This window comes from Capronia epimyces, assembly GCF_000585565.1.
Source record: "Capronia epimyces CBS 606.96 chromosome Unknown aczIQ-supercont1.2, whole genome shotgun sequence".
NCBI lineage: Eukaryota > Fungi > Ascomycota > Eurotiomycetes > Chaetothyriales > Herpotrichiellaceae > Capronia > Capronia epimyces.
This window is the reverse complement of record NW_006912905.1, coordinates 3,390,876-3,417,945: the sequence shown is the minus strand read 5'-3', so window position 1 is coordinate 3,417,945 and position 27,070 is coordinate 3,390,876. Positions and strand designations below refer to the sequence as shown.

General features: G+C 52.9%; 12 protein-coding genes across 12 annotated transcripts; 4 read left to right on the top strand and 8 right to left on the bottom strand.

Moving 5' to 3' along the window:
- Positions 1–143: 143 nt before the first annotated feature.
- On the bottom strand, positions 144–2,165 carry A1O3_03036 (uncharacterized protein; the record flags this gene model as incomplete). Its single annotated transcript, XM_007733176.1, has 1 exon — positions 144–2,165. One exon carries the CDS (start codon positions 2,163–2,165, stop codon positions 144–146), a length of 2,022 nt encoding a protein of 673 aa, XP_007731366.1.
- Positions 2,166–2,534: 369 nt separating this feature from the next.
- A1O3_03035 (40S ribosomal protein S20) lies at positions 2,535–3,008 on the top strand (the record flags this gene model as incomplete). The annotated part of the gene is made up of 2 exons (XM_007733175.1): positions 2,535–2,576; positions 2,700–3,008. 2 exons carry the CDS (start codon positions 2,535–2,537, stop codon positions 3,006–3,008), a joined length of 351 nt encoding a protein of 116 aa, XP_007731365.1.
- A 378-nt stretch (positions 3,009–3,386) lies between these two features.
- On the bottom strand, positions 3,387–5,625 carry A1O3_03034 (uncharacterized protein; the record flags this gene model as incomplete). The annotated part of the gene is made up of 3 exons (XM_007733174.1): positions 3,387–5,260; positions 5,391–5,498; positions 5,580–5,625. 3 exons carry the CDS (start codon positions 5,623–5,625, stop codon positions 3,387–3,389), a joined length of 2,028 nt encoding a protein of 675 aa, XP_007731364.1.
- Positions 5,626–6,703: 1,078 nt separating this feature from the next.
- A1O3_03033 (uncharacterized protein) lies at positions 6,704–8,361 on the top strand (the record flags this gene model as incomplete). Its single annotated transcript, XM_007733173.1, has 4 exons — positions 6,704–7,252; positions 7,316–7,740; positions 7,788–7,911; positions 7,963–8,361. The coding sequence occupies 4 exons, from the start codon at positions 6,704–6,706 to the stop codon at positions 8,359–8,361; spliced, it is 1,497 nt and encodes a 498-aa protein (XP_007731363.1).
- Positions 8,362–8,749: 388 nt separating this feature from the next.
- A1O3_03032 (uncharacterized protein) lies at positions 8,750–9,425 on the bottom strand (the record flags this gene model as incomplete). The annotated part of the gene is made up of 2 exons (XM_007733172.1): positions 8,750–9,166; positions 9,228–9,425. 2 exons carry the CDS (start codon positions 9,423–9,425, stop codon positions 8,750–8,752), a joined length of 615 nt encoding a protein of 204 aa, XP_007731362.1.
- Positions 9,426–10,483: 1,058 nt separating this feature from the next.
- A1O3_03031 (uncharacterized protein) lies at positions 10,484–10,852 on the top strand (the record flags this gene model as incomplete). The annotated part of the gene is made up of 1 exon (XM_007733171.1): positions 10,484–10,852. One exon carries the CDS (start codon positions 10,484–10,486, stop codon positions 10,850–10,852), a length of 369 nt encoding a protein of 122 aa, XP_007731361.1.
- Positions 10,853–13,597: 2,745 nt separating this feature from the next.
- On the bottom strand, positions 13,598–14,203 carry A1O3_03030 (uncharacterized protein; the record flags this gene model as incomplete). Its single annotated transcript, XM_007733170.1, has 1 exon — positions 13,598–14,203. The coding sequence occupies one exon, from the start codon at positions 14,201–14,203 to the stop codon at positions 13,598–13,600; it is 606 nt and encodes a 201-aa protein (XP_007731360.1).
- A 1,118-nt stretch (positions 14,204–15,321) lies between these two features.
- A1O3_03029 (uncharacterized protein) lies at positions 15,322–16,625 on the bottom strand (the record flags this gene model as incomplete). Its single annotated transcript, XM_007733169.1, has 3 exons — positions 15,322–16,068; positions 16,133–16,238; positions 16,294–16,625. The coding sequence occupies 3 exons, from the start codon at positions 16,623–16,625 to the stop codon at positions 15,322–15,324; spliced, it is 1,185 nt and encodes a 394-aa protein (XP_007731359.1).
- Positions 16,626–17,436: 811 nt separating this feature from the next.
- Positions 17,437–19,894, bottom strand: A1O3_03028 (uncharacterized protein; the record flags this gene model as incomplete). The annotated part of the gene is made up of 5 exons (XM_007733168.1): positions 17,437–18,249; positions 18,299–19,505; positions 19,560–19,691; positions 19,744–19,764; positions 19,818–19,894. 5 exons carry the CDS (start codon positions 19,892–19,894, stop codon positions 17,437–17,439), a joined length of 2,250 nt encoding a protein of 749 aa, XP_007731358.1.
- A 415-nt stretch (positions 19,895–20,309) lies between these two features.
- A1O3_03027 (uncharacterized protein) lies at positions 20,310–21,620 on the bottom strand (the record flags this gene model as incomplete). Its single annotated transcript, XM_007733167.1, has 5 exons — positions 20,310–20,408; positions 20,460–20,639; positions 20,694–21,077; positions 21,276–21,428; positions 21,480–21,620. The coding sequence occupies 5 exons, from the start codon at positions 21,618–21,620 to the stop codon at positions 20,310–20,312; spliced, it is 957 nt and encodes a 318-aa protein (XP_007731357.1).
- Positions 21,621–22,610: 990 nt separating this feature from the next.
- A1O3_03026 (uncharacterized protein) lies at positions 22,611–24,031 on the bottom strand (the record flags this gene model as incomplete). The annotated part of the gene is made up of 5 exons (XM_007733166.1): positions 22,611–22,691; positions 22,742–23,205; positions 23,334–23,423; positions 23,484–23,735; positions 23,791–24,031. The coding sequence occupies 5 exons, from the start codon at positions 24,029–24,031 to the stop codon at positions 22,611–22,613; spliced, it is 1,128 nt and encodes a 375-aa protein (XP_007731356.1).
- Positions 24,032–24,745: 714 nt separating this feature from the next.
- A1O3_03025 (uncharacterized protein) lies at positions 24,746–26,815 on the top strand (the record flags this gene model as incomplete). The annotated part of the gene is made up of 9 exons (XM_007733165.1): positions 24,746–24,892; positions 24,992–25,050; positions 25,107–25,167; positions 25,220–25,258; positions 25,323–25,654; positions 25,720–25,837; positions 25,893–26,017; positions 26,068–26,180; positions 26,253–26,815. The coding sequence occupies 9 exons, from the start codon at positions 24,746–24,748 to the stop codon at positions 26,813–26,815; spliced, it is 1,557 nt and encodes a 518-aa protein (XP_007731355.1).
- Between the last annotated feature and the right edge of the window lie 255 nt (positions 26,816–27,070).

The following is a 27,070-nucleotide window of genomic DNA, read 5'->3' as shown; positions in this document are numbered from 1 at the left end:
TACAAACCTGCCCCTGCCCCTGCCCCTTTTGTACTTTTCGTACGCCCGGCAACCCTGTACCGAGTCCAGAGTTCTCCGTACCGTCCATCTTGACATCATGAAAGTATGTGTATGCCTATGGACCAACACGCATACCCTCACCCTCACCCTGCCATGCCTCTGCCCATTTTGCGGGCTCGGCCTTCACGCCGGCCATGGTTTGTTCCGCCTCGTCCTCTGCCTTGCTCCTTTCGCCTTCTTGCAGCCTGAGTTGCCGCATCACCACTAGGGCCGGCAGTACTACCTCCTCGACCACGGGCAGATAAGCGGCCTCCCCGTCTGGGTCCTGATCCAGTACGACTTGCAGCGCTGCTTTCGCCCTCCTCACTCTCTTCGGGAGTGCCCCCTTGCCATCTTGTAGCACCCAGCGCAGCCTGGTTCCCTCTAAATGCTTGCGGTGCCGAGTACTTCCTGTGCAGCTGGTCTTGCCGTTTCGGGTCCTTCTTCAACATGATCGCCCATCCCTCAATCTGCTCGTCGCTCATGCCCGTTTCGCGTTTGAGGTCTTGCCGCACCTTATTGATACGGGTCTTGCTATCTCGCCCAAACAGCTCCTCATTGTCCTTCCACGCTCGATAGAGTAGTTCTTCGTGCGGATTTTGCAACGGACTGCTTTCTGGCCGGGGTCGGCTGTCGGTGTCGATGGTGGAATCTACAGTGCCGCCGACATCTGCCACATCGTAGGTGTCATCTCTCTCGTCATCGTCAGAGTCGAATGCGGCTAAAGCGGCTATAATTGCTGCTTTTCGTCGAGCATGCTCGTCGCTTGTCGTCTCTTGATCTATTTTGATGTCTTTGCGGCCTTTGTGCAACCGATCCGATGATATCCTCAAGTTGTCAAAGTCATCACCGTCATATACGGTCTTCCTTTGAGGAAGTAATGGAGGTGTAGGATGCGGTGCGAGATCGTGGTGAGGCCCACCAAAGTCCTGCATAGGCGTGTCTGATGAGTCTGGTTCGTGGAGATTGGGTGGCAGTGATTCAGGCTCAAGTAAAGCCGCAATCACAGCTTCGGTGTCGTCGTCAAAATGATCGAGTAGTCTGTGAACGTAATGGCTAGACAGGTCTGGGAAAAGATCGTGTACTTGTGATATCTGAGAAGCTCTGTGCACATGTATCTCGTCATGCACGTCAGCCTTTCCCTTACCCTTCACGACTTTCCGTTTCGACGGACCGACGAGTGGGTGTAAATGTGCTGTGTTCTGGCGATAGGTTGTAAGTGAATCGATCAAGGCTTGACCTCGTTTTCCAGTGTTTATCGAGTCGTCGGCGGCAAGGTGCCTCAAGAAAGACGTCGTGCAGACCAAGCTTGAGCACAACGTTGGCTGGCCGGGCTTCGACTTGGCTGTTCTGTCGGCTTCGGATTTCATGTAGTAGAGATGATCCAGGAGGAGGGAGCCACGCGGCAAGTTGTCAGACATGAGACTCCGTAAGCAGTAAAATATGTGTTCCGTTAGTGCCCTTTGAGCGCCCGCGCTGTTGGGATTCGACTGCAAATTACTGTATGCTTCCATAAGTGATTCGAGGTAATCCGAGCCTGTCATAAGAATGAGCCCCGAATCAGGCGAAATCTTCAGCAAAGCATTGAACCGGCGGCATGGCTCCAAGAACCATTCAGCATCTGGCTGTGAGGACAGTCGTCCCAAGGAAGTTTTCTTCCAACCTTCTACCGCGTTGGCCACCTGGGTCGTATTCCTCTTCCAGAGTGTCCTGGCTGTGGTCCTCCAATCTCCGACCGAAGCATACCGAAGGCTCGCCAGGCACAAGAGATCAAGTAACTCTGCGTCACCGTAGTCGAACGGCACTTTCGTCACGAGCAACAGCCTTCTCAAGAGCATGTAGGCCCGCTTCAACAGCAAGCGTTCCTTCTGAGGCATCGACGAAGCTGGACCTCCGTCCCGGCTAGCGCTGAGCAGCGATTTCAGGAAAGCCGTTCCGCTCGCATGCTGCGAGAGTTTGAATTCCGAAAAGTGCCTCTCTTGCAGACGGAGGCGTACTTCGATACTGACGAGCCACGAGTCGAGACAGGCGTCCCATTCAGCGGGCGGAACACTGGCCCTGACATTAGGGTCTGGATATGCTGCCAACGGTGGAAGTTGAGCGGGGACTCCTGGGACTGCCTCCATGATCACAGCATGCGAGCTTTGCCACTTGCGCATGCGCCTTCTCAAGCCCCAGACCGAGAGACTTCTGAATATCGTCAAATGTAGTCATCGACTCATAATTGTTCAGGCGGAACGACTAAGGCGATCACCAATATCCCGACACGGTTAGCCCCGCCACCACGTGATGCTGGTCCACGCCAAGATTTCCGCCCACAGTCGCCCGATCCGAAAAATGTACTTCGCGGCCTGCGATTCTCGATCGAGACTCTCTTTTCTTCCCCTCCTCCAGCCTTTCATCACATTACCGAACCAAACCGTTCAGGTCTTGATTGGCGCCGACGCTGTCTCTTGCTACACCACAAAGAACAACCACACAAAACCCCAGCAACCATGTCTTACCAAAAGCCCGAGAAGGATTTCGGCGAAGGCCCAGTATGTTTTTCCACGACGCTGCGGCGTCCCCATCGCTGCTTGATTTTCTCCCAGGTTCAGATCCAGGAGTGCTCCAATCTAGAAAATTCCGAGGCGAGGCAGAACTAACAAAGCTGGCTTTAGAAAATCCACAAGATCCGCATCACCCTGACCTCGCGCAAAGTGCAGGCCCTCGAGAAGGTGTGCTCGGAGCTCCTTGAGCGCGCCAAATCCAAGAACCTCCGCGTCAAGGGCCCAGTGCGCCTGCCAACCAAGACCCTCAAGGTCACTACCCGCAAGACCCCTAACGGTGAGGGTAGCAAGACGTGGGACATGTTCGAGATGAGAATCCACAAGCGTTTGATCGATCTCAATGCCCCGACCGAGGTGGTCAAGCAGATCATCATCAACATCGAGGCCGGTGTTGAGGTCGAGGTCACGATTGCGGCTTAAATGGGTTGATGTGAGCGGCGGTTGCGAGACCATGGAGATGGTGTCGTGGAACCAAAGGGGGTGTCCTGGCATGGACGCTAGTCGTCCCGGTCTCGGGTGGCCTACCTGAGTGTGGCCGCGTGCATTGGCAGAAAGGAGGACTGCATTACCACGAAGGCACCCCAGAAAGGTCGAGTTGACATATAAATTCAATGGAAGCTTCGTCCCTTTCGAGCGGAATGCGTCGTTCACTCAGTCGTCTGTAGAACGCTGCAATTTATCCGTTTGGCTGCCCTGGTGTCTTTACAATGTCTCGTCAAGCCTGGCCTTAAGCGAAAATTCAATCCTCCCGCTCTACTATGAAGGCTGCCTGGTTCAATCACCTCTATACTGTCTTCCTCAGAAATCATACACACTCCAGTCCCTCAACGGCGGCACCAATGGTAACTTGCCGTCTTGAAACCGTCCCTCCTCGAATAAGTACTTAAACTTATTCACGATTTCGTCTGTATATTGCTCCGCTGATCCCTGAGTATCGTGTATCTTGTCCTCCCTGTTCAGCGCGACAACTTCAGGAGTTGCTCCTGCATCTGGGAACCAGATCTTTTCGAAGCCTTTACCGTCAGGCCTTCGGTAGCATAGGATGCCGTCAATGTACTCCACTCTTTGGCCACGGTAGGCAGTCACTTGGCCGGAAGTGCTCTTCTGCGTGGGCTGTAGTGGAAGGGTTTGCGTATAGTGCGTCGCATGCGGCGGTCGTCCAGTAAGCGGATGGGGTGTTGTGGAGGTGTTCACAATTGGCTTCGTAACGGCAGGCTGTGTGGATGCTGGAGTTGGCTGTGCTGGCTGGGTTTGAACCGTCGGAGTGGAGGACGCTCCAAATGGATTTGCCCGCGAAGCTGGTCGGGATGCGGCCGGTGTTGCTGTTTCCATTGCCTGGTCATTGGGCTGCTGTTCTGCCGGACTGGCCCCGAACGGGTTGGTCGGAGCACTTGTTTGACCGAAGGCTGGGGTAGTGCTGCTGCCGAATGAAGGTTGCCCAAACGGAGACGAGGCAGTTGCGGCTTGGCCGAAAGGTGAGGTGGTCGGCTGGGAAGGCTGGCCAAAGGTGGATGTAGGCTGGGTCGGTTGGCCGACCGCGGGGGATGGTGACTGGCCGAACGCAGTCTGTGCGGATGTCGATGACTGACCGAATGTAGAACTTGGCTGAGATGGTTGACCAAAGGTCGCTGAAGGCTGGCTTGGTTGCCCAAAAGTCGAGGTAGGCTGGGATGGCTGACCGAACGTCGAACCAGCCTGGCCAAAGCCAGATGCTGCCGAAGCCGGTGCGAATGGATTATACGACGCATTTGCCCCAAGGCCAGTCGACTCAAAGGCCGGTTGACCAAAGGAGGATGTCGGTTGCGAAGGCTGTCCGAATGTGGACGTCGGTTGTGAAGGCTGGCCAAATGTTGACGTTGGCTGAGAAGGTTGACCGAATGTTGATGTTGGCTGAGAAGGTTGACCGAAGGTTGATGTCGGCTGAGAAGGTTGCCCAAATGTGGATGTCGGTTGTGAAGGTTGTCCGAATGTTGATGTCGGCTGGGAAGGTTGCCCAAATGTAGATGTCGGCTGGGAAGGTTGCCCAAAGCTCGACTGACCGAATCCAGAGCTTCCGAATGCCGGCTTTCCAAACGACCTGGTGGACGATGCTTGTCCGAACGGACTTGTAGCATTTTGTCCCCCACCACTCCCAAACCCATTCTGGCCAAAAGCTGGTTTGGAGGCCGCACCACCACCAAATAAGGACGGCTGAGATGGTTGACCAAAGGTCGACGCCGCAGGCTTCGCAAAAGCGTTTGGCGTAGACGATCCCCCAAAGCCTGTACTTGAGGTGGTTCCTGAGGCTGTACTGGGGAATTCCTGAACAAACTGATCGCGAGATTTTGTCCCGTCCATGTTCACAAAGTCATTCCTATTAGGGTGCTTTTTGTCCGCCTCCTCCATAAATCGGCTGACATTCTCGACGTTGCTGAGGATCTGGCCCATGTCTTGGGCAGCCTTGTTCCACAACGCCCCTGCTTCTTGATCCGCAACGGCTTCTTTGCCCTGGCTAGCCAGTTCATAGAAGCGCACGCGGACTTCCTCGGGACTCAGCTCGTTGGAATCGAGAAGCGAAGCCGGTGGTGATCTTCCCGGACCATATGCAGTAAGGATCCATTTCGGCCGACCTTTTCCGTCCGTCAAGTCACTCCTCACATCTTCAAGGCTGATACGCCAGCTGTCTTGGCGAGCTAGGGTTAGACTGCGTCAGCAATGTAGGATGAGAAATCGACAGGCAACCGGGGAAGACTGGAGAGACCCTCGAAGGTCGAATGCTGGCTTGGGAAGCCCTGCAAAATCTCTTGATCGACGCTGACTCACCTCCGCTGCTCCCACCTCCTCCGAAGCGAGAGGGGCCACTACCGCCTAACGCACCATATCTGTTTTGACCTGCAAATCCCGCACCGGGATGCTCATTTCTACAATTACCTATAGCATGGACATCAGTCAGGTGACATAAAGGAGGAGCTCACACGTTTGGTGCTTAGAAGGAGGCTCAATCAAACGTACTGCCAAATTTGCAATTTCCATTCAGGAAGTATTTGCAGACAACCATGGTGGGGAAGAAAGAGAGTCAGTGCTCTGCGCAAAAGCTCGCGCAGACAAGGAACCACGGTGCAAGATGTAGAAATCGGGATCTATTTGCCACGGTTCATGCTTGTGTGGAGTTGTTGCGCTGAGTTTTGATGGTTTCGCTGAGACCAGTGAATTCAATGTCGTTGCAGCTGTGGACCTTGATGGAATTCAAGAATGTTTTTGGCCGTCCCCTTCCTGGATTGAGGGCTGTTCTCATCTGGCTTCTATCTGAAACAAAGCGAAAGTGAATGGCTGATGCAGGAAGCTCAGCCACAGCAGTGGACGACAAGTGTGTGTCGGCAGGATGTAGATAATGCCGCGAACCATGGCACGTCGAGGAGCGTCGTTCAGCCCCGAGGATCGTGTCGCTTCAAGTTGATTAGATACAATTTGCGCGAGCGCGCAAGTGAGTCCAAAGAGGACTAGCTCCTAATCATTAAACTACTTCTGCGCTTCGGGTCACACTACCTCATCTGGCAATGCAAATATTGCAATGTTACGAGAATCATTTGTTATCTTTCTTCTTCTTTTGTGGCCCGTACTGATTACCGATACTATCTCAACTCGGCGAATTCAATTTCGAGGCAGGGCAAATCAATGATTATGGACTTCGTATCAACGTGTCGGGATCTTTCTCCGGTGAGAAGTCAAGCATTGAGCGGAGCTAATCCTATATAGGACTAAGATCTGTTGCTGTAGGACTTAGCGTCCAGTTTATCTAACAACAAATGGAGTTTTCCCAAGCCCAGCAAAACTCGGGTGAGATTCACATGCCATTAAGGTCTAACACGACGATATCTGCGCCAGCCTGGGCCGGCAATTGTCATGCGATATGTCCCAACGGAAATGGCGGAAGTCCCACTCCTTTGGCATGTGAAATAACATGCCGATATGGTAGGTATACGTAAGGTGCTACGGGCCATCTGCCTACCTAGGTAGGCTTGTTGGACATCCTCTGGCTTCGCCGCAGGAGACACCTCCAGACCACTTCCACCACTTCATTGTCTCGTCGATTAACCACAGGAACGGCCCTCAGACAGTCTTGAACCGCATCTACGATGATCGGAACTTCACCGCTTGAGTATGCCTGGGTGGTGACTTGGGTTGTGATCTTACACTCGATTGGGCCGCTTTGCGTCGGATACTCTATCATAGCCAGATTCTTACCAGGCTATCTACGAGTCTGGAAGTACCTCGAATACTGGGCCGCCATAGAGACGGTGTTCTACGTTCTAACGTATGCCTACCGGAAATACTACCTCGAATCTCCAGCGGTACACCCCCCTCCTCTTGTGCAGGAGGAAAGAAGTCAACTGTTTCGCCGTTGTTTTGAAACCGCTCAAGACCTCACTGCGTTCTTCTCGGTATGGTTCTTAGGGGCGCCCATCACTGCGATCAAAAGAGAGAACATCAAAGAGTGGCTCCGATGGGCTTTCTTCAACACGGCCACGGCGGACCCAGCCTATGATGACGAACTGGAAACATATGTAAAGCAGCTCGAAACAAAACTTGGGACGCGCTTCGAACCCGGCAGAGCCGATGTGAGGAGCATACGCTTGACGCTGGACAAGGTCGACGCGCTCCATCGGAGTCTGACCTGGTATTTGGTAAGAAAGCATTCTATGGATGGTGCTGAAGAAAGAGATACTAATCCGACTTATATCACGCAGTGCATCCTTGTAGTTGATATCCTCACGCATACTTTTATGTACGTGAATGGCTTCGACTTCTACCGTGGCTCGATTGCGGTATCTATGGGCACTATCCCTCCGCGACCACAAGCACTTATTGCCACCAGTCGTTCGCCAAGTCACGATATGAGTTACTGGTATCGCCCTCAGACCTCACAGAAAGAATTACCAGTGGTGTTCCTCCACGGCATCGGGGTCGGCCTGTATCCATACATGCAGCTTCTAAAGGAGGTGAACATGGGCCGCCGGGATGAGGACGGGAACATCGGGATCCTTGCGGTCGAGATCTTATCTATATCTTCGCGAATCACGACCCCGGTCCCCCGGAGGGAAGAACTATGTCACCGGCTTCGATCTATTCTGCATCATCACGGGATCGACAGATTTGTCCTAGTATCGCATTCGTCAGTAAGCCATTGAAGCTGAGGAGGGTGACTGCTAATACTCATAGATATGGCTCGGTCATCACCACGCACCTTCTCAAGACCCCTGATCTGGCCTGTCGAATATCGTCAGTCATCCTTGTGGATCCTGTTTCCATATTATTGCATCAACCAGATGTGGTGTACAATTTTGTAATAGTCTCACTCTCGATATTATTGACTACAGACACTGACGCAAGCCAGACAATTCGGGCCCCAAAATTTGCCAATGAATGGTTGCTGTGGTATTTCGGCTCCAAGGACATGGGCGTGGCTCACACCCTCTCGCGCACGTTCTTCTGGTCACAGAACATACTGTGGAAGGAGGACCTCTTCGCACATCGTGCAACAGTGTTCCTCTCCGAGAAAGATTCGATCGTGAACGCCCGACAAGTACGCAGGTACTTGGAAGATATAGAAGAGCACGATACTGGCCAGGATGCGGCAAAAGTACCCCAGGAAAGCTTGTCGGTTCCCTTTGAGCAGGGCAGCTTGGAAGTGGTGTGGTGCCCTGGTCTTGATCATGGACAGGTCTTTGACCTCGCTGCCTGGAGAGAGCGATTGAAGCTTGAAATCCTCAGGAAGGCACGGTATGCAACATAACTCGCCTCTTGCGCCCCGACGCGCACGAGAAGGGGCGTTTATCGGGATGGATGTACAGTCTGACCTGGGCCTCCGTGTGCCTTGACTGTTCACAGGCTGCGACCGGCGGATCAGCAGTTATCCATACACATAGGTAATAATATCATGTTTGATACGTGGAGCGGCATTGTCGTCCAAGCTCCCTCGACCCATTCACCACCACAATCTTCACATTCTCGAAGAGCTCGGAAGTCAGGTCGGCCAATTCAGAAGCATCTCACAGTGACAACATCCATGGTTGAACAGATCAGAATTCGTACCATGGGAATCTGTTGCACTTTCAACCGCAAGCCCCACCGTTTTTCACTTTTCTACCCTTGACCTTGGGAGGTCTAGAGACTTCGATCGACTACTCGTCGCCCCGACCCTTTCTCCGCTCTTTTCGGGTCAGCTCGACCTCCAGGACTGTCTTCTTGGTGACCTTGCCCTTCAAGCCGTCGTCGTCGCGGTCGAAGTAGAGGGACCACTCTCCTGGGCCCTCGTGGACAGCCACGAACCCCTCCCAACCCTCGAGAGTGAGTCTTTTGTCGACCACGGTGCAATCCCAGGGCCCAACAAGGTGAGGCTCAGCCTGAATTCGATTGCCATACTTGATCTCATACGTGTCTTGGTCGACATATATCCAGTTCAACTGTGGGGGGTCATCACTGATTGTAGAGACGAGTCCTTCACCTTGGCGGCCCCAGTTCTGCTCGGGAAAAGGGAGAAAATAGCCGGCGAATAGATGGGAGGTTAGGTGTTCGGCCGCAGGTGTCGCGATAAACAGCTGTGTCAGTTACATGGTGTCCTTCGGAGGAATTCGGCGGGGAGAGGCACGTTCTCCGTACCTTGTTGTCGCGCAGGACTACCCTTCCTCCATTGACCTCCTGGCTACTGGCCGATGGGCTGTTGCAGGAAACAATAAGATTGGATTTCACACCTCGATGCCGTTCTTTGGCCGATTTCCTTTGACCCTGACGGACTGCTTCGGCGGTGCCGACAATGGCAGGGCAAGCCGCTATCGAGGTAAGTATGCCCAGGACCATGGCTGGACAGAGATGGATTATCCTTATCCAACTCGAAGGCCACGCGAGGTCGAGTACTAGTGGACGTGGGCGGGAAAATCAGACAGGAAAATCTTCTAAGCGTTGCTAGCTGGAAACATTACAGGTCTAAGGTGACAGATATCGCGGGGCGTGATCTGGAGTGTGAAGACCGACGAGGCAGGAAATCAAGTTTCCCAGATTGGAAAGGCCGACGTCATGGATTTTGCCTGAGGGCGCAGTCCAGGCGCAGTTGATATGCGGGTTGTCAGCTGGAGGGATTTGCAGGGGTCTGCAACCTGAAGCGCATAAAGCATCCGGGTGAGTGGGATTGGATTGTTCCATCGATTGAACCACCCTTGGACATGTCCTCCTCGAGACAGGTCACCAGCAGTATAGTTGCGGCCAAGGAGGCTCCAATGATGCCCTGCAGTGTCCACTTCTCCCACATATCCGGCCGGTCGACCCCTGACCCCGGTTATCGAGGGGCTCCTTAGGCCCCTGTTTTGCGGCGGGAGGCCACTGGAATGCTGGTACTACCTACTACCTCATTCACACTCGAGACATCCCTGGTACGGAGTACATATGCAGCGGAGGTCTTTTGGACTACTACGGAGTACGGAGGACGGAGTACATCTTGAGAAACCTTGCATTGTCACAACTGTTAGCGCTCCATGATGGCTCTGGTGACGACGCAGACAGGGGTTGAACAAGTTGGACGAAGGCAGTCGTCATTGTGAGTACTCCGTAGCGAGTTCCAGCAATGTGCTTAAGGGCGCCTGCCCTGCCTTATTTCGAAGGACATGGTCTGGTACTGGAAAGCTTTCCAATCTGTCCAGCAGCCTCAGTCTCGACCTGCCTCTCAGTCTCCGACTCGGTCTCTCGGTGTTCATTACTGCAATAGCAACACCCATTACCGCCAGTATATCAGACACCAAACTCCAACCTCCCCGACAATGTCAAACACGCAACAGTAAGCCCCCTCATCCCCCTCTTGATTATTAAGCAGCGCTGTCCTCCCTTCCCTGGACCCGGGCTAACGTGCTTACCACCGTATCAGAATGGAAGCGGAAAACGCCAACGCCTGGGACACCAAAGACGGCGGGTCCAGCGCGACTGAATCAATCCCGAGCCCGCGAGCAAACCGCAAGCCACCCAAGCTGTCGAATGCGATGCAAAAGGCGGCGCCACCGCGGACGCAGATGCAGCAGCCTCCTGCCCAAGAGCAAGAGCAAGAGCAAGAAATGATGGCCCCTCCTCAAGCGCGCGGGCGACGGATAGTGCCGGTGCACCAGTCTCGCATCCAGGACCGGCCGGCCAAAGTAGGCGAGAAGGACAGCAGTCTGAAGATCAAGATCGAGCTGGATCTGGAAGTCGAGGTAGAAATCTACGCCCGAGTCAAAGGAGACGTGACGATTGGGTTGATGTAACCATTTTTGTCGTAGGTTGAGATCTACGCAAGAGTCAAAGGAGACGTTACTATCGGATTATTGTGAGGCGTGAGTCAGATTCCCATGTTCTCAACCTCTTTAATTAACTTTGTCCAGCACCGCCGAGGCGTAGCACCCGCGCTCTCTTGCACCAGGCAGAGATGGGTGGCTGAGAGGGTCGGTGGTTGTTGTGGCTGTTATGGCTGACCCGGCTGGCTTCGAGTCCAGATGGTAATGGTACATATTGTACGGAATATTGTACCATGCTCTTAATGTTGGGCTGCCACAGTTGGCTTGCCACAGTACGGAGTATCAACTCGAAAGGCATTGATTGCAATGGTTTCTGCGAGCGACCATTTCTTTGTCCTGTTTTCTAGGGTTCTTACGATAGAAAACGATGAGGGATAAAAGTGTAAACCGTACCTTGCGTTGTCTCTCTTTCTTCCCTGGTGCTGGACCACTTCTAAATGGGACATACGGAGTACTGTTGTAGATGGTGGCAGTCTACGCAGTACTTCGTATCCCTCCAAAAGAGATGAATTCAAGCCTAAGGGTCCTACCTCTCGAGAGTCGAGACTACATTCGGACCCCAGTCTCCTAGTCTCCAGTGACCCCGGCTTAGGCCTAAACCCCTAAACCCTTACAGGCGAGGGGTGATCAGCGCTGTCGGACCCGAGGCTTAGGGCTTACCTATGGACCATACCGAACTTGGTACGGACACTCACTTTGTACGTACCTATGTACGTATGTACTCCGTACGTATGTACCCAAACCTCAAGTGCCTGGCGATGGGGATGGTGATCGCTCAAAAACCAGGAATAAAACAAGGACAGGCGCACCCCCCTTGACCAGCGAGACCAATCAACGCAGCCACCCGCGAACCCTACCACCACTACCCAGGCATGATGGTGTAAGAGAGTAAATCCGTCGTCGACATCATCGTCATCGACATCGAAACCCTCAGATCAAGCTTGGGTGTTGCGAGATCAGTTGCAGTTCCAGTTCCAGTTTCAGTCACAGTCCCCGGTTCCCAGTCCCAATCCCAGTTCCAGTGCCAGGTCCCAGTTCTAGTTCAGTCCCTGTCCATGTTCCCATGGCCATGGCCCATGGCCTGTTGGGCAAGAGGGGAACATCCCGCCACACGCTCCCCTGCATTACAAAAAGCAGACGGGACCCCTGAGATTGGATTGCCGTTACTATTACCCTTATGTACCTAGGTCTGTCTGTCTTGTCGAAGGTCGGATCATTTAAAGTTCGAGTTCCCAGTTCCCAATACTCCATACACACTGTGTATACCTATCTAGTCTGACTCAATCTTGGAACCCCGGTCCACCATTAGTACTGGCTCTCCCTGGATTTATATCCATATCCGACTCTGATTGTTCCAACACTACTATAAAACGGCAAAGCGGTCTTTGTTTGCATTTACTACGACTCTACACTACACTGCCGTACCTCTCCTACTAATAAACACACATAACTATCTATGGCTGGACTTCTCGGAGGCGGAGGAGGTGGGAACGGAGGCGGGAAGAAAGGAGGCCTTTTGTCAGGGTACTGTGACCATGTTCCTTGCCCTTTCCCTTTCCCTTTCACTATTCTCTTTCTCTTTCCCCGCGGTTCAGATTCAATTCTCAGAATTCAATTCTCTCTCAACCCTGACCCTGACCCTGACCCTGACCTTGTCGACTTCGAAGCTGACATTGTTCTATCCTATCATACAGTCTCACCAACACCGTGAACGACGTGACGAAAGGTGTCCCAATTGTAGGTTTTTGTCTAGACGGAGCAATCCATTGCAATTGCCCTTGCTCTTGCTCTAGTTTTTCTGGATGAGCTTCCATCGATCTAATCTAACCTGCCCTCCTGTATCTAGGTCGGCGAAATCACCGATCCCCTCTTGACTACCGTGGGCGAGACGGCGGACGGGTTACCCATCGTAAGTGGTGCCTTACTTCTAGAAACAGGAAACACCACAAGATGAATTGGGGTGGTTGTGATGTTGATGGTGATGGTGATTCCACAACACTGAAACTAATGAAGTCCAATTCCACAACACTGAAAACTGACGAATCCATCTGATTAGGTCGGCAACCCCGGCGGAGGACAGAAGCAGCAGGCTCAATCCCAGGCCCAGGCCCAGGCTGTTGACCCGCAAGTCGCAGCGGCGCTCAAGAAGAAGAAACAGTTGGCGTTGAAGAAACGGGCTCTGGCGCTCGAGGCGGAAGAATTGGAGATGGATGACTAGGATTTCGATCGAAGAAGAGGGGGTTTCGTCAGGCTAGTCTGCCGGAATGTACTGTTCTAATAGATTATACAGTACAATGAGGTCGAGTCGGTCCGTCTGGAGACCAGTCACCGTCAGGCTATTCTGATGCCATTGCCTGTAAAGAGTAAGACAATGAGAAAGAGAAATTGAATAAGTACTCCGTACATGACAGAATTCCGCCAACCCAACGGTGTGTATGTAAGTATGTGTCGTATTTTGTATGCATGTATAGGTAGCACCTACTAGGGGGTAGATGCATGTATTTCTGTAACCCAACTGCGTGTATGTATGTGTCGCACTTTGTATATATGTAAAACCAACCTAGCTGTATGTATATATGTATGTGTCGCACTTGATATGTATGTATAGGTACCTACCTAGGTGGTAGATCCATGTAGATATATGTCTGTATGCTTTGTGTATCTCTCTACAGGCCTCAGTAAGTGCCCGGCCATCCAAGACTCAGGACTCAGGACTCAGGCCGTAGTACTGTTTTTAAACACATAACCCTCAAACACAGCGGCGACCTTCTGACCGTCGTAGAAGCCAATGACCTCGACGATCTTTCTTTCGAGATCAGCATCATCCTCAGCCCCAGTTCCAGTGTCGGTATCAGTACCATTGTCAGTATTGACAGTCTCAACCAGTTCCGTCCTCATCAACCACGCATACTGCATATCGTAATTCGCGCCGTTCTTGCCACGCACCCCCTCGCTTCGCCAATTGACTACGGCCCAGTCGCCATCGACGATGATATGCTCGACGATCGGCACGGGCATGGCGACCAGCACGTCGCGCAGCGGCGTGAGCACTCGGTCCACGTAGACCTGCTTGCCCTCGTAGCGGCCGGCGATCGGACTGCTGCCCGTGACGGTCCAGACCAGGTCGTCGGCCAGCGCCACGGCGAACGAGGCGCCGAAGTTGTCCAGCGCCACGGCCGTGAAGAGAGATTCGACGAATGCTCGTGTCTGGTCTGTTGTGGTGTTGGTGGTGTTGCAGTCGTGTGGGTGTGGCCAACTAGGAGGATGATGAGCGCCCCCTACCCCTGGAGGGCTAGGACCCCAGGGATGTGCCTCGGCCATGGGAAGAAATCCCAATGAGACGCGACTGGACTTTCCAAGCACCGCTGACTGTTGGCCGCTGTGGTGGTTGTGGTGGTGGTCGTAGCCGTGGTGGTCGTGGTGGTCGTGGTGGTGGTCGTGGTGGTTTTGGTTGTGGTTGTTATCTGCCATCCACAGCCCAAGCACGATAAGAAACCACAAGAAGAACAATTGCCTCCGGGTCAACCTTCCACTTCCACTTCCACTCGGACAAACCGTTGCACTCGTAGTTGTAGAAGACATCATTTCAATTGCCGTCACCATCACCTTCACCGTCAATTCTGTCTGTCTCTGTCTCTGTCTTCTGCCGTCGCTCACCTAACCCTAACCCTAACCCTAACCCTAATCTTGCATATGACAAGGCACCAGAAGCCTTACTAATTGGCCTTCCAATGACACGAGCTGCTTCAAGTCAGGTACAGGGCCAGATCCAAGTCCAGATCCAGTACCACTCAGGAATCCGGATCCCTACATGTAGCTACGTAGTACTAAGTATATATATATATATACACATCAGTACCCTCGCCGCCGCTCTCACCGTCAGATGATGTCCAATACGCCATTGTGGGTTTCATGACATCGGCCACGTCGGTGTACAGCGAAGCAGCCCGTTTAGCGCTTGCCAATACCCTCCGGTCGGTGGGGATGCTGATGGTGAGTGTCTTGACAGCAGCACTACTGCAAAACGATACCATACTAAGAGCAGCACGGATGGAAAAAAAAGGAAGAAAAATTCATACTCTAGAACCTGTCTGGTCTGTACAATCAGTCGGTGAGAGCAAAGCCCACTTCGCAAGTCATGCTCAGCAATACAAGCACAAGTTGGTGCAAGCCAGTCGTTGATGACATGACGCCTGAGGAACCGGTCGAACTTTCGATCGAATCTCCTGCATCCTTTGCATGGACTTGGTCAACTTGCCTTCCCCTCCCTAGCTCAAGCAAGTGATCGAGAATCCCCATTCCCATCTTACAGCCCTTCAGTCCTCCCCCTCGACTTCACAATCCGAACTGCTGTCGTCCAGCTTCTCCATGTCAGCCAGGATCCCTTCAACACTCTGATGCTCGAACGAGACCTCGGCCGTTCCAGTAGGTTGGTCATTCTACCACCACCGCTCCCACGGGTTGTGACGTCTTAGGTTCTCGTCAAAAGTCACCCGTCGGCCGGTGGGTTGCTCCCGGTCCTCCACTTCGGTGGTAGTGGAAGGAGAAGCGCTCGCGTCCTGAATGCCTGCTTCTTCCACCCAGACGTCACCGAATTCTTCGCAGCGAGCATCAGCCTCGTCAACAGTGCGATAAGCCGGGTGGAGAGGCCCTCTCTTGATTTGACCCTTGTCCAACAGCTCCTTTCGAGTGGTTCTGAACACCGACTTGAACGAGGGAGATCGACCAATCCAATCTTCCAACCACTTGTGTTTCGGTAAGAGCTGGTCTGCCTTCTTGAAGATCTCGACCATGACCGCTTCCCTCAACCGATTCAGTGAGCTGGTCTTGCTTTCCTGTTCGAAAAGCATTTCCAGGCAGTAATCCACACTCTTGCGGGCCTGGTCGGCACTCTCGATAGCGTCCTCATCTGACAGCATCCAGAGCTTGGTGGAGAAGAGTTGTTCTACTTCCTTGTGGGCCTGTTGCAACAGCGGCTGCTCGCCGGGGATGTTGGCTGCCAACACCAGTATCTCGAGAAAGCCTTCCATGTCTTCGCCTGGCCAAAGCTTGTCGATCCAGCGTGACAAGACCGTGATTCGTCCAGTGTAGAGCCACAAGAGGTAAAAATCCATGCGATTGGGGGTGAAAGTGATGTCGTTAATCTTGAGGGTGAGAGGTGATCGGGGATCGTTGACGTTGAACTTCTATACCAACATTACCTGTCAGCAGACAAGCTCGCCCCCCTGGTCATACAGCCACCCAACTCACCGTGCGAAAATAGGCCGATCTCGACACAAAGCGACGATGAGCCTTCCATACTCGGCCACAGCATTCGATGGTCACATTGAAACCCTGGTGGTTCTGGTTAAGGAGCCTAATTCAAGTCAGCCAGCTCAGTCAAGCACAGTGGCAATGGCAAGCCTGCTTACAGCAAATTTTTGATGACTGGGGCATTTTCGTCGATGGAAAACTGAAAGAGGCGCTCAGACTGGCGGCTGAGATCGGTTTGAAGCGCATTGTTGGGTTCTTCTTCTTCTTGTCCTTCTGGGACCTCGGCTTGATCGTTAGGCAATGGCATCCTGCTTGCTGCGGCGCTCTCAGCCTTAGGGATGGAGCCAAGGGCCCCAGTCCTCGAGTGACGGCTCGTTCTCTTTGAGTGGCGGAGCATCGAGTCTTGCACTCGGGAAGGTTCAGGGTCTGCTGGGTCTTTTTCAAACATGTTCCTGGATGGTTCAGGATCTGCTGGCTCTTTTTCAAACATGATCTTGGGTTGTGGTGGATTGGATGGTGGATGCATCGTGCAGACACGCTGGATGAGAGAGATGAGAGAGATAAATTTGCCGTCGGTTGACCGCGCCCGCGCCCGCGAATGAACAGTTGAACAAAGAGGGGAAAAGCGCGAGAGCAAACGCAAGCCAAAACGTAAACAAAGCTGAGAATATATGTGAACAGATATCCAGCGCCGTAATCACATGTCGGCGCAATGTCGTCGTCGCGAAGGGTCATCCATGTAGGACTTAGCACGCCGGGGAGCCTCGTGATATCTACCAAAGAAACTGCACAAGGAAGGTCCAAACAACATGACAAGCTCGCTGACCATGTGGAAGGGGAAGGGAAAGAGCGGCAGACTTCTATTTGGGCTATCTTCTCGACCCTGCCCCTTTGTTGGTGATGCCAACTATTGGTTAGAGGATGAACATGTTTTGATAGGTCTTTGCCCAGGGAGAGGGAACAGGATTCAGCAGAGTGCTGCTCTGATCTGATAGCACTTAGGAGCGAGGCTGGGTGAGCATGGGGGACAAGATCTGGAGAGAGTCTGGCGAGCGTGGTGGCTTTTGGTGGCCAGTCTGCACCTGAACAACTCCCGGTCCGAGTGCACCACACACATGACGCTCTTGTTCCTTGTGGCACAATGACACAAATCGATCTTCAAGTATTAGAATGCAGCGAGGACAGCGATTGTTTGAGGATATGCTGAGGAGTAGTACAAGATGACATCTTCGTTGGTAATTCATTACAGGGATATCCCAGCTGCCTAGACATCGCAGACCTTCTCTAGCGGTTACTCATCTCTAGAACAGAGACAGTAGATCCTCGTTTGTCTTCTTGCCGCTGGCATTGTCCAATTGCTGTTGTGGTGGGGGCGGCTGAGACGAGGACAGATCCATCGACGCAAAGCCATTCATGATATCGCTGTCCGACATACCTCCGAATCCTGGAGCTCCAGGAGCTGTTGTGGACGAACTCCCATTACCGAAGACACCAAGCAGATCATCCATGTTATTCGCAGCAGTAGGCTGGCCAACCGAAGGAGATTCTACCCTTTGAGGCGTCCCAGCAAGTCCCTCCAGGCCCGAGAGCCCATTTGAAGGTTTCTCTGATGCCGAGGCTGGGGCAGCCCCGTCAAAATCGATATCCAGCAAGTTTTCCATGTTGCTCTGCCCTTCCGGCGCTTTGCCCTGCACAGCAGCAGCCGCGGCTGCTGCTGCGAGGGGATTCTCCTTCGCATGTTGCATTTGCTCCTCAATCGCTGCCCGCTGGACGGCGTCGGCACCAAAGCGACCTTGGCCAACAAACTGCTCCGGAGGTTTGTGGTATACTGATGCCAGTGTTGAGAGCTCCCCAAGTAATCGGTCCAGTAGTGCAGGCGGCAAAGATTGGATTGTGGTTGTGATTGGCGGCTTCTCGGAGAGGACAATATTTTTAGGGGCGTTGGCGTCGCTTGTGTTGGAGAGAAGTCGCCAGTAGATGTAGGCTCGATCACGAATGTCTGGGTTGTCGGATTCAGCGGTGGCGGCGTTGAGAACCTTCTGAACAAGCCCTTGAGCGGCCTGTGGCCGCTTCAAGAATAGTTTGACCACCGCTGTGAGGATCTGAAGTTGGGTCTAGCTATTGTCAGTAAAGCTTCAAGAAACATTTCATTGGGGAAATCACCTGTGTAAATTCTTCGGCAAAGCCATCGACAAACCCACCAAGAATGTCGCCGGCGTTGCTGATTTTTTCAGCGTACTCGCCCACAATCCAGATAAGCGATCCTCTCGCATTGGGCTCATCCAGCTCATCTATGCATTTGCACAGTGTGGGAATGATACCTTCATAGCCAGGGTATTTGCGGAAGATATCTTTGATCACCACAATGACTTCCTGTACAACATAGTTCACTTTCGTGTTGATGAGGTCTAAAAGCGCATTGACACATCTTTCACTAGCACTCTCGAGCTTGACGGCGACTTGCCCGATCGCTTTGACCGCGCGTCGAACAAAGTCCATGTCCACTTCCAGGGCGTATTCCTTGAGTTCGGCAAGGAGTTGATCGAGATTGGTGTCGTTGGCAATTCGGACCATGATTTCAAGCTTTTGGAATTTAACATATGGAGGGTCGTTGTACTTGCAGAAGAAGACTCGGATTTCTTTGCTCAGGATGTCGGGTTGTTTTTGTAAGAGGAGGTCGATATTTCGCAGAGCCACGTACTGCACTTCAGGTGCCGAGGAAACGAGAGTGACCAGAGGAGGTGCCATTTTCTTCAAATATGACTGTTGGGTCTCCAGAGGGAGATATCTCATGTGCAGGAAAACAGCCTTGACCGCAGCGATCACGACGCTCGAGTTGACATGTTGAAATTGAGGGGCGACTCTTTCACAGACGTGTTCGGCTTCTTTGACATCTTGTGCCTTGTACTCGGCAAGAGTGCTGAGAATGGTTACACGGCCCCATTCCGTGCACTCATTGAGCGCCATGAGCAGCTTCTTCAAAGTGTTTGGATTGATCTGCAAAGCGTTGGTCTCAGGGGCGGATTCTTTGATCTCGGCCAAGGCCTGGACTGAGTTGGCCACCACCATGGGGTTGGGATCACCAATCATCTCTTGCAGTGTCTCCAGAAAGCCGTTCTCGAGACACAAGGCCGGATTGAGGTCGAAGAGTTTCGCGACGCAGATTGCGGCAGTCTTCCGAACGTAGGGCGATTCGTCCCGTAGCGTCTTTCGCAGTGGTTCCTCCATGTAGTCGATCATCTTGTCAACTCTTATACACCCCATTGTTCGGATCGCCAGTGCTCTGATTAAGGGGTTCGGGTCTTCAGCGTCCTGGACAAAGGTATTGACGGCAAGGATGCAGAGGTCGGGGTGCGACTTTGCATAGTTCCTGAGGATGGGTTCAGCATGTTACAATTCCGCATTGTCGGTGTGCAGCACTAACATCAGGTATAGATACACCAACTTCTTCTGATCAAGATCTGCCGTCGCGATATTCTTGAGCACGTCCGGGAACAACGCAGAGACATCTTTCCCCAACGTCATCGCCATGATCGTTTTCTGAATGGCTTCCTTCCTAGAATGGGTGTCAATGGGATGTGCAGAGCATCTCGTTCGCCTCTGCTTACCGCTCGTAGGCATACTGAGATCTGGCAATGTCTGGTCAGCATCCGATTCCTGTAGGGGGCTAGGGACAACATACACAAGCCCGGCCCGCAGTTCGAACGTTTCGCCCTTTCTCGGAGGCGCAAACGCACTCCTCATCCTGTTCATGGCCATGATGTCGGAATTGGCGAAGCGGTCGTCGTGAAGGTCGCCAGATTCTCGTCACGGACTACGGATTGGTGGCGGGGCTATCGTGCCATGTCCAAGGCTGCAGGATCTCCTGTCGACTGACAACAGCAGTGGATTGATTGATCGAGTTGCAGACTAGGACAGGCACCAACTCAACATATGTACATGCAAACGTGGCTAAGGAAAGGGGACAATTGTCACTCCCCATGTCTAACTGCGGTCCTCTAGTACCACGACTTCCAAGCACCACCGCACGGGAGCGCGGGCGAGCAGCGCCAAGATTACTAGACTGTTTACAGGTACCACCAATGCCGCTTTACTCAAGTCCATTAGATTGTCAACTCCGGAGTATAAAAGCATCAACTTGAATGGTACATGTTATACTGACTCGGCGCTCTAATCAGACGAGTTGAGAATACTTTTCGTACAGATCCGGATACCATCTTTGCCCAACGTCTGGATGGCTGATGATACGATTCCTCAGGTGCGCCTCGCCAAACTGTCAACAGTAAGCATGGTGACGGGGAAACGTGGACAGGGTGTGACGAACACAAGAGTAGAGCGGAGAGAGGAATTCGCTGGCGACCTCGGCGGAAGGGACTTTCCTCTCCGCCGTCCCAGGTATCTGACGCACAATGTCCGCCGCAGATTCTTTCAACTGGTCCAGGGTGAGATCCAGTCTGACTCCGAGGAAGAATGGTACACTGTAACGGGTGGTCCTCGTGGGTGACTTTGAGGGTTAGTGGTCGATGACAGGCAACGTCGGGGTTCAAACATCACTCACAATGACTCGATGGCTCGTTGCGGGACATCGTCCACCCGTTATCGCTTCTAGGCCCTGTGCAATGTTGACAACGAGTGTGCCTTCAATGTACGGCGCGTCGATCCACTCCCCCGATCTATTCAATACCTGTAGGCCACCCACCGAATCTTGCGAAAGGAACGTAAAGAGACCTGACGAGTCCTTATGTGGGCCGACGCCTTGTGATCCTGGTTCCGCCGGGGGGTATTTGACGAACTTCAAGCGGTCCATGGCGCCCAAAAAAGGCTCCAAGGTGTCTTGAGGTAATGAAAGACATTCGGAAACAGATTGCAAGAAGGCCTTTGAGAGCACAGAGAGCTCATGAATGTAGCGGTTGACCAGGCGCGCCACCTCGTCGCTCGGAAACTACTGTATGTTAGTCCGCATTCCCCCTTCCCAGTAGGATTCAAAGCATGCCTGGCTGGGTCCTTGCAATCTCTTCCACATCGGATCACCTGGCTTCCAAATCGCGTCTACCGGACTACCAAAGTCGAATTGCTGATTGTGTCAGTGCTGGGCTCGAAGGCTGTCATGTCAGATGGTAGGGAGCCAGGGTCTTCGTACTTCCCGCAAGTCCGTCCGTTTGGCCGTTGTCTCGGCGCCTAGTGCTGTATAGCCCAGGAACGAGGGAGAGTTGATCATGTTGATTTTTTCCTTGACTTGATCGGGCAGTTCGAAGATGGCCGGCAGCGCATCGTGCGTTTCTTTAATCAAATCCTGTCAAATTGTTGGTGGACTATACATCTGCTTCAAATCGTCCAGACCCACCTCCAGCCCTGTGTTGGCGAGGTACAGAAATCCGACACTGAAAAGGGCATGCTTCAACTCTTGAAGAGCTTCGGATTTCGTCTGCTCGTCCTGGAGAGCCTTGAAATCGATGATAGGCAGAGAGCGGAAGGAGGTCGTCATTGTTGCGTCTATGTCTATACTTGGAGCAAGAACAAGTGTCCAAGAGGCTTCGAAGGGGCCTTAATAAGCCTGATTTATGTGTACGTGGGTTCGCGGAGTGGCTGTGAGAAGGGCTGGAAGACGTGATCGCAAGGCTATCACGAGACTGCGACGGGTATCTGTATCCGTGCTCTGTATCCGTACGGTGTACATGGGCTGAGAGGGAGGGAGAGTGGCCCTCTGGGAGTTTGTTGGAATCTGCTGGAGTCTGTAGGAGTCTGTAGTCCCCGACCGGCGACCGCTCCACCCCGAAACGAGAAACGGGCTACAGAGTGAGTGGTACTAAGTAATACCTCTGGCAGGCGGCAGAAAGGCGGCAATTGAACCGCGGGGCCAAAGGGCTTAGGGGCTGCTGAGGCTGGTGTTCTGACCAATCACAAGCCGAAGCCGGGCAGATTTAATTCAAACATCAGGTCACGACTTTGCCTGCGCTGACCACCTGCGCACACACAGCACTTCTCTTACACTGACTCAACATTCGGCGAGACAGCATTCCACCAAAGGATCTCTCCATTATTGCCACCAAATATGGCGCCATTTGCCATTCACCATTCACACAATACATGCAGAGCATGGCAAAACCTTCTAGCCCACGACTAGAAGCCGTCTCCAACACACGAAGCCTGCCCATGATGCCATCGGACGCGAAATGGCGTGCTCGGACTAGGAATATGGTCATGTGATCAAGACAACATAGTGCTCCCATCTGAAGCTTTCTGCTGTCCTTGCTTGCATTTAGCTGGCCAATGTTGCCTTGCGCTCGGCTGGATAACTACAATTATGTGGGCTACAACGGTAGGGTAAGCTGACCAGGCCAGGCCACAGACAGTTACAGATGGAGCCAGAACGTCATGAAGGACCCGTCACCCATGGCTATTTGCATATTCTACAATTCAAAAGTGGTCCCTTGACCATGGGCTTGGTCCGCTTTCAAAGAGAGAGAGAGAGAGTTCAAAACGGTGCAAACTTCTCACGTCCGTCCCATAGACTGACAAGGAGCGACCTCTTCCCCACCCATGGCGAACGTGCGTGCTGTGAGCCGGTCAATAGGGGACATGCTATGATTGTGTAGGGGGACTCACCTGCACAGTATAGTTGTCGATGAGCGCGACATCCCCGGCCTCCCAGGGAACCAAAAAGCCAATTTCATCGGACAGATCAAGCAAACGGTCCAGGTAGGCTGTCGGGATCGGAGAGCCGTCTCCGTAGGTCGTGGGAAGATGGTACTTGCCATCCAGCCCACGATATGGCGACTTGAGAGCATCGTTGTCCCGTGCTCGACCATAGACTCCAGCGAACCCGTTGAAAAAGGTGGCCTTGCCGGTTGACTGGATACGTCGAATCGCAGGAAGTTTTTGCAGGACATGTAACGCTCCGTTGGGCTGCCATTCTGCCTCGGCCTGAAGATCCTGCTTGAGAACAGCTTCCACTTTGGATCTTTGTACATCTAAGGAATCTCCAGCTTGGATGTCAAAGCCATACGAGTCCTGACGAGAGTTGTTCAGTTCGATCTTTCCCGAGGCCGCGAAGAGGGAGGAAGGACTTACTTTCCAGTTCCAGCCAATGTGTTCTGCTTCGGGGTCTTCCTTTGCAGGAAAGTATTGTCGTCCGATGATGCCTGCTCACAGCATTAGCATCAGATGACAAACACGGACTGGGGATCCCTGCTCCCACCCTTTGTTTCAAGGTCATGTGCAAATTCCGGCATCTCTGCCCTCAGCCGATCATACAGCTCCAATGAAGACAACAGCGGAGTTTGCCCGCCTGTTCACTATCAGTCTCGCCCCCTTCCCGCTCCCTCCCGTGGCTTGGGGGAAATCGTACCTTGCTCAGGCACAATCTCAGAGAAGAAGAACAGCACTCCTGGGAAATGAGCACTCCTGCCGTACTCGGAGTGGTAGTAGAATTTGACATCGGGCGGTTCTTCGTTCGCTGTCTTCACCGCGTCGTTGATGGTGGTTCTCTTGCCAGACAGACCAATTTCTCGGTGAGGCTGCGGCAGCCTGAATGCCTTGACAAATTTCGAAAAGTCCGAGGCTGTTTTGACCGGAAACCCTCGAAATAAGATGGTACCATCTGGGGTTGGGCCCAGTCAGTGGTACATCCGGATGGTCTTAAACCCCGTACTTACGGCTTTGTAGCAGTCCGTCAAAAAGCCCTGTCTGGGCCAACTCCTCGATGCGGCGGACAGCGGCGTCAATGTCTTGAAATTGATGGCCTTCCTTTACTCGGATCCCCAGAGGGAATGCATTGCCATGAACAGAGCGACTCTGAGGCACTGGAAAGATTTCGATGGGCACCTCTGCCTCCAACGTTGGATTGCTAAGTGTTGAGGCGGTCGGAGCAACAATTGACTTCAGAGCGGCCGCCATGTCTGCGCAAGTCCTGGAACGAGTTGGCTGTAACAAGATGCCTTTGGTGAGTGGCAGTCTCAAGCCTTGCCTGTAGACGGTTTATGAATCCATCATAATGGACGGATCTGGTAGGCTCATGTCACAACGCTGGAAGTGCGTCAAAGGCCGAATCTGACTCGTCGAAAATGATGCATTATCCCAACAGAATGGTGTCATCCTCGGGGACCGTTACCAGTTCCATCGACACAATATGCTGTCGCGTCGCATGGGTCTTACCAGTGGGAACTCTGCCGTCCCCGAGTGGCACAAATGGAGCCCCTGAGCCCCGAGATCTTGTTCTTGGACGATTTCGGGCTCCACCTCGGGGTCTACGCTGTAGCCCGTTCAGTGCCTGGCACGCGACCCATACAATGTCGATCATATCATGGCTCCACGCGGGTTGCCGACACGCATCACCGTAATAGAAACGCTGAGTTTTCATGATCGGGAACCACTCTGAAATGCATTTGGCGTAGGATCAGTTGCCCAGGCATGCCCAGACATACCCTGCTAGAAAGAAGTCTATTTCTGGCCAGAGCAAGTCGCCATAGACGCCAAAATGGCGAGTGACGATCATCCCGCATTGGTGCGAGGCGACAATATATCAAGTCCAACCATGTATAAATCCCATGGCAGAGGTACCCTTGATATTGGTCTCGAGCTTTGTGCGAACCCAGCCACGTGGCAACAACCATGTCCCTCCAGCCGCTGGACGAGAATGTCAAGCGTCAGGACATTGAGCATGTGACTCCCGCCGCTGAGAATCTCACATGGAGATACTATTTTTGGGATGCCTGGGACAAGTCACCAGAGGCAAGAATGGACTTTTTGAACCCGCAGGTGATCTATGCTGACGTTTACATCGCAGGAGAGGAGGCTGATCTTCAAAGTATGACGGCCTGGTCGATGTGTTACCGGCGCAGATGCTTACTCGAGTAGCTCGACCTGACCTTGATGACCTTTGGCTGCCTGGGGACGTTTATCAAATACATTGATCGGTGAGCTGGAAGCCCGTCTACTCTCACAAGTTACGGCACGGCTGACAGGAGGAAAGGTCCAACTTGAACTCCGCATTCGTTTCTGGAATGAAAGAAGACCTCTCACTATATGGCAACGTAAGTGGGATACAATATCGTGTCTGGAGAAGATCATACTGACCATTCTCAGCAACTGAACTACGCAAACACGGCTTATGCCGTCGCCAATGTGAGAAAATATCCAAGAACAACTCCATGGGCAATGAGAATAAGAGGCTGACTGCCCGCGACAGATTATAGGACTATGGCCGTGCAATCTTCTCCTGACGCGTTCGAATCCCAAATGGTTCATCCCAGCCCTCGAGGCTGCGTGGACCTTGTGCACCTTTTGCCAAGCAGCAATGAAGACTCCCACCCATATGTACGTGTTGCGGGCGTTACTGGGCATCTTCGAAACAGGTCATTACTCGGCAATGGTCTATCTGTGCGGCGCATGGTACCAGAAACGGGAACTCGCCCGGAGGCTAGCTATCATAAACTGCGCAACGGCGATAGGTCCAATGTTCTCGTCCTATTTACAAGCAGCCGCCTACACCGGCCTGAATGGAGTTCATGGCATGGCTGGGTAAGTGGCCCATATCCTGGCAAGCCTTCCGTTGAGCAAACAGCCGCTTACACCTTGTGCTACAGGTGGCAATGGCTGTTTATCATTGACGGAGTCATCTCAGTCGGGGTCATCATTCCCCAGGCTATATTCTTTCCCGACGTGCCTGCACGCCAAAAGCCCGATCTCGTCTTTACAGAAAAGGTCAGTCAAGCAGCCCCGTCTTCCCAGCCTGCAGCATATCTAACCTGATTTTCAGGAAATTGAACTCGCTCGCGACCGCAATCCGAAAGAGGGCAGAGTGAAGCAGGGTAAATTTACTATGAAACAAGTCAAGCGCTGGCTCCTGACCCCCGACATTTGGTTACTCTGGTGGATATCAGTGTATGTACTTTCCCTTTCTCTCGCTCTGCTGATTCCACGAGACTGACAAGAATGTTCACAAACAGTTGCAATTCGGTCGGCCAGCAAGTTTCAACTTCCATGTCCTTCTGGCTCAAAGCCTGGAACACCATCAAACCTGGCTCATACACTGTTGCTCAAATCAGTAAGCTTTCTATCTAATTACCATGCTGAGAGTCCGTCGAAGCTGGTTGCGCTGACACATCCTCGCCTGCAGATAACTACACCACACCCATCCAAGCTGTTACCGTGGTGGCCACGCTATTCATGGCCTGGGGAAGCGACACCTGGCTCAATGGTCGAAGGTGGCCCATGCTAGTGCTTGGAGGTGTGGTCAATGCAATTGTTTGCATCCTCCTGGCCGCCACACCTGTATTCCCGCACAATCGAGCATTCCGATGGTTTCTGTACTACAACTCTGGATGGGCACAGGCCAGCAACAGCATGTTCTGGGCGTGGACGCAAGACACTTTGGCTGGCGACCCTGCCACTCGAGCCTGGGCTTCGGCCGGCCTGAACGTGTGGGCCTGGACGGCCATTGCCACGGTCCCCTTGGGGCTCTTCAAGACTACGGATCAACCTGCCGTGGTTGCCGGTAATTGGACCGCGGCCGGGTTCTTGTTCCTTCTTGCCGGTACAGCGGTAGCCCTGGCCTACCTACAGCATGTCCGGTCTCTACGCCAGGGCGACGATGGCGATGAGAGTTCGACGGAGAGGATCTCCAGTTCCGTCGAGGAGGAATTGCCGAAAAATCCTAGAGTGTCGGTCGACCGGGCGTAAAAGGCCGCCGGGGGGCTCTCTCGTCACTACTACAGTGAGTGGTACTGGTGGACAGCGGGCACCAGGGCTTATCCTGTCGCTTTCGAGAAGGAAGTGAGTCGGAGAAGTAGAGCTATGACTAGTAGAAGAGAAGCCATACAGTGTGTTCGGTAATATACAAGCCGCACAGTATTCAGTAGCTGCAGACCCAGAGCCTCCAGGTCACTATACAGTATGTGGAGCGCTGTGCGTATGGTATGTACATTGTACAGTAGA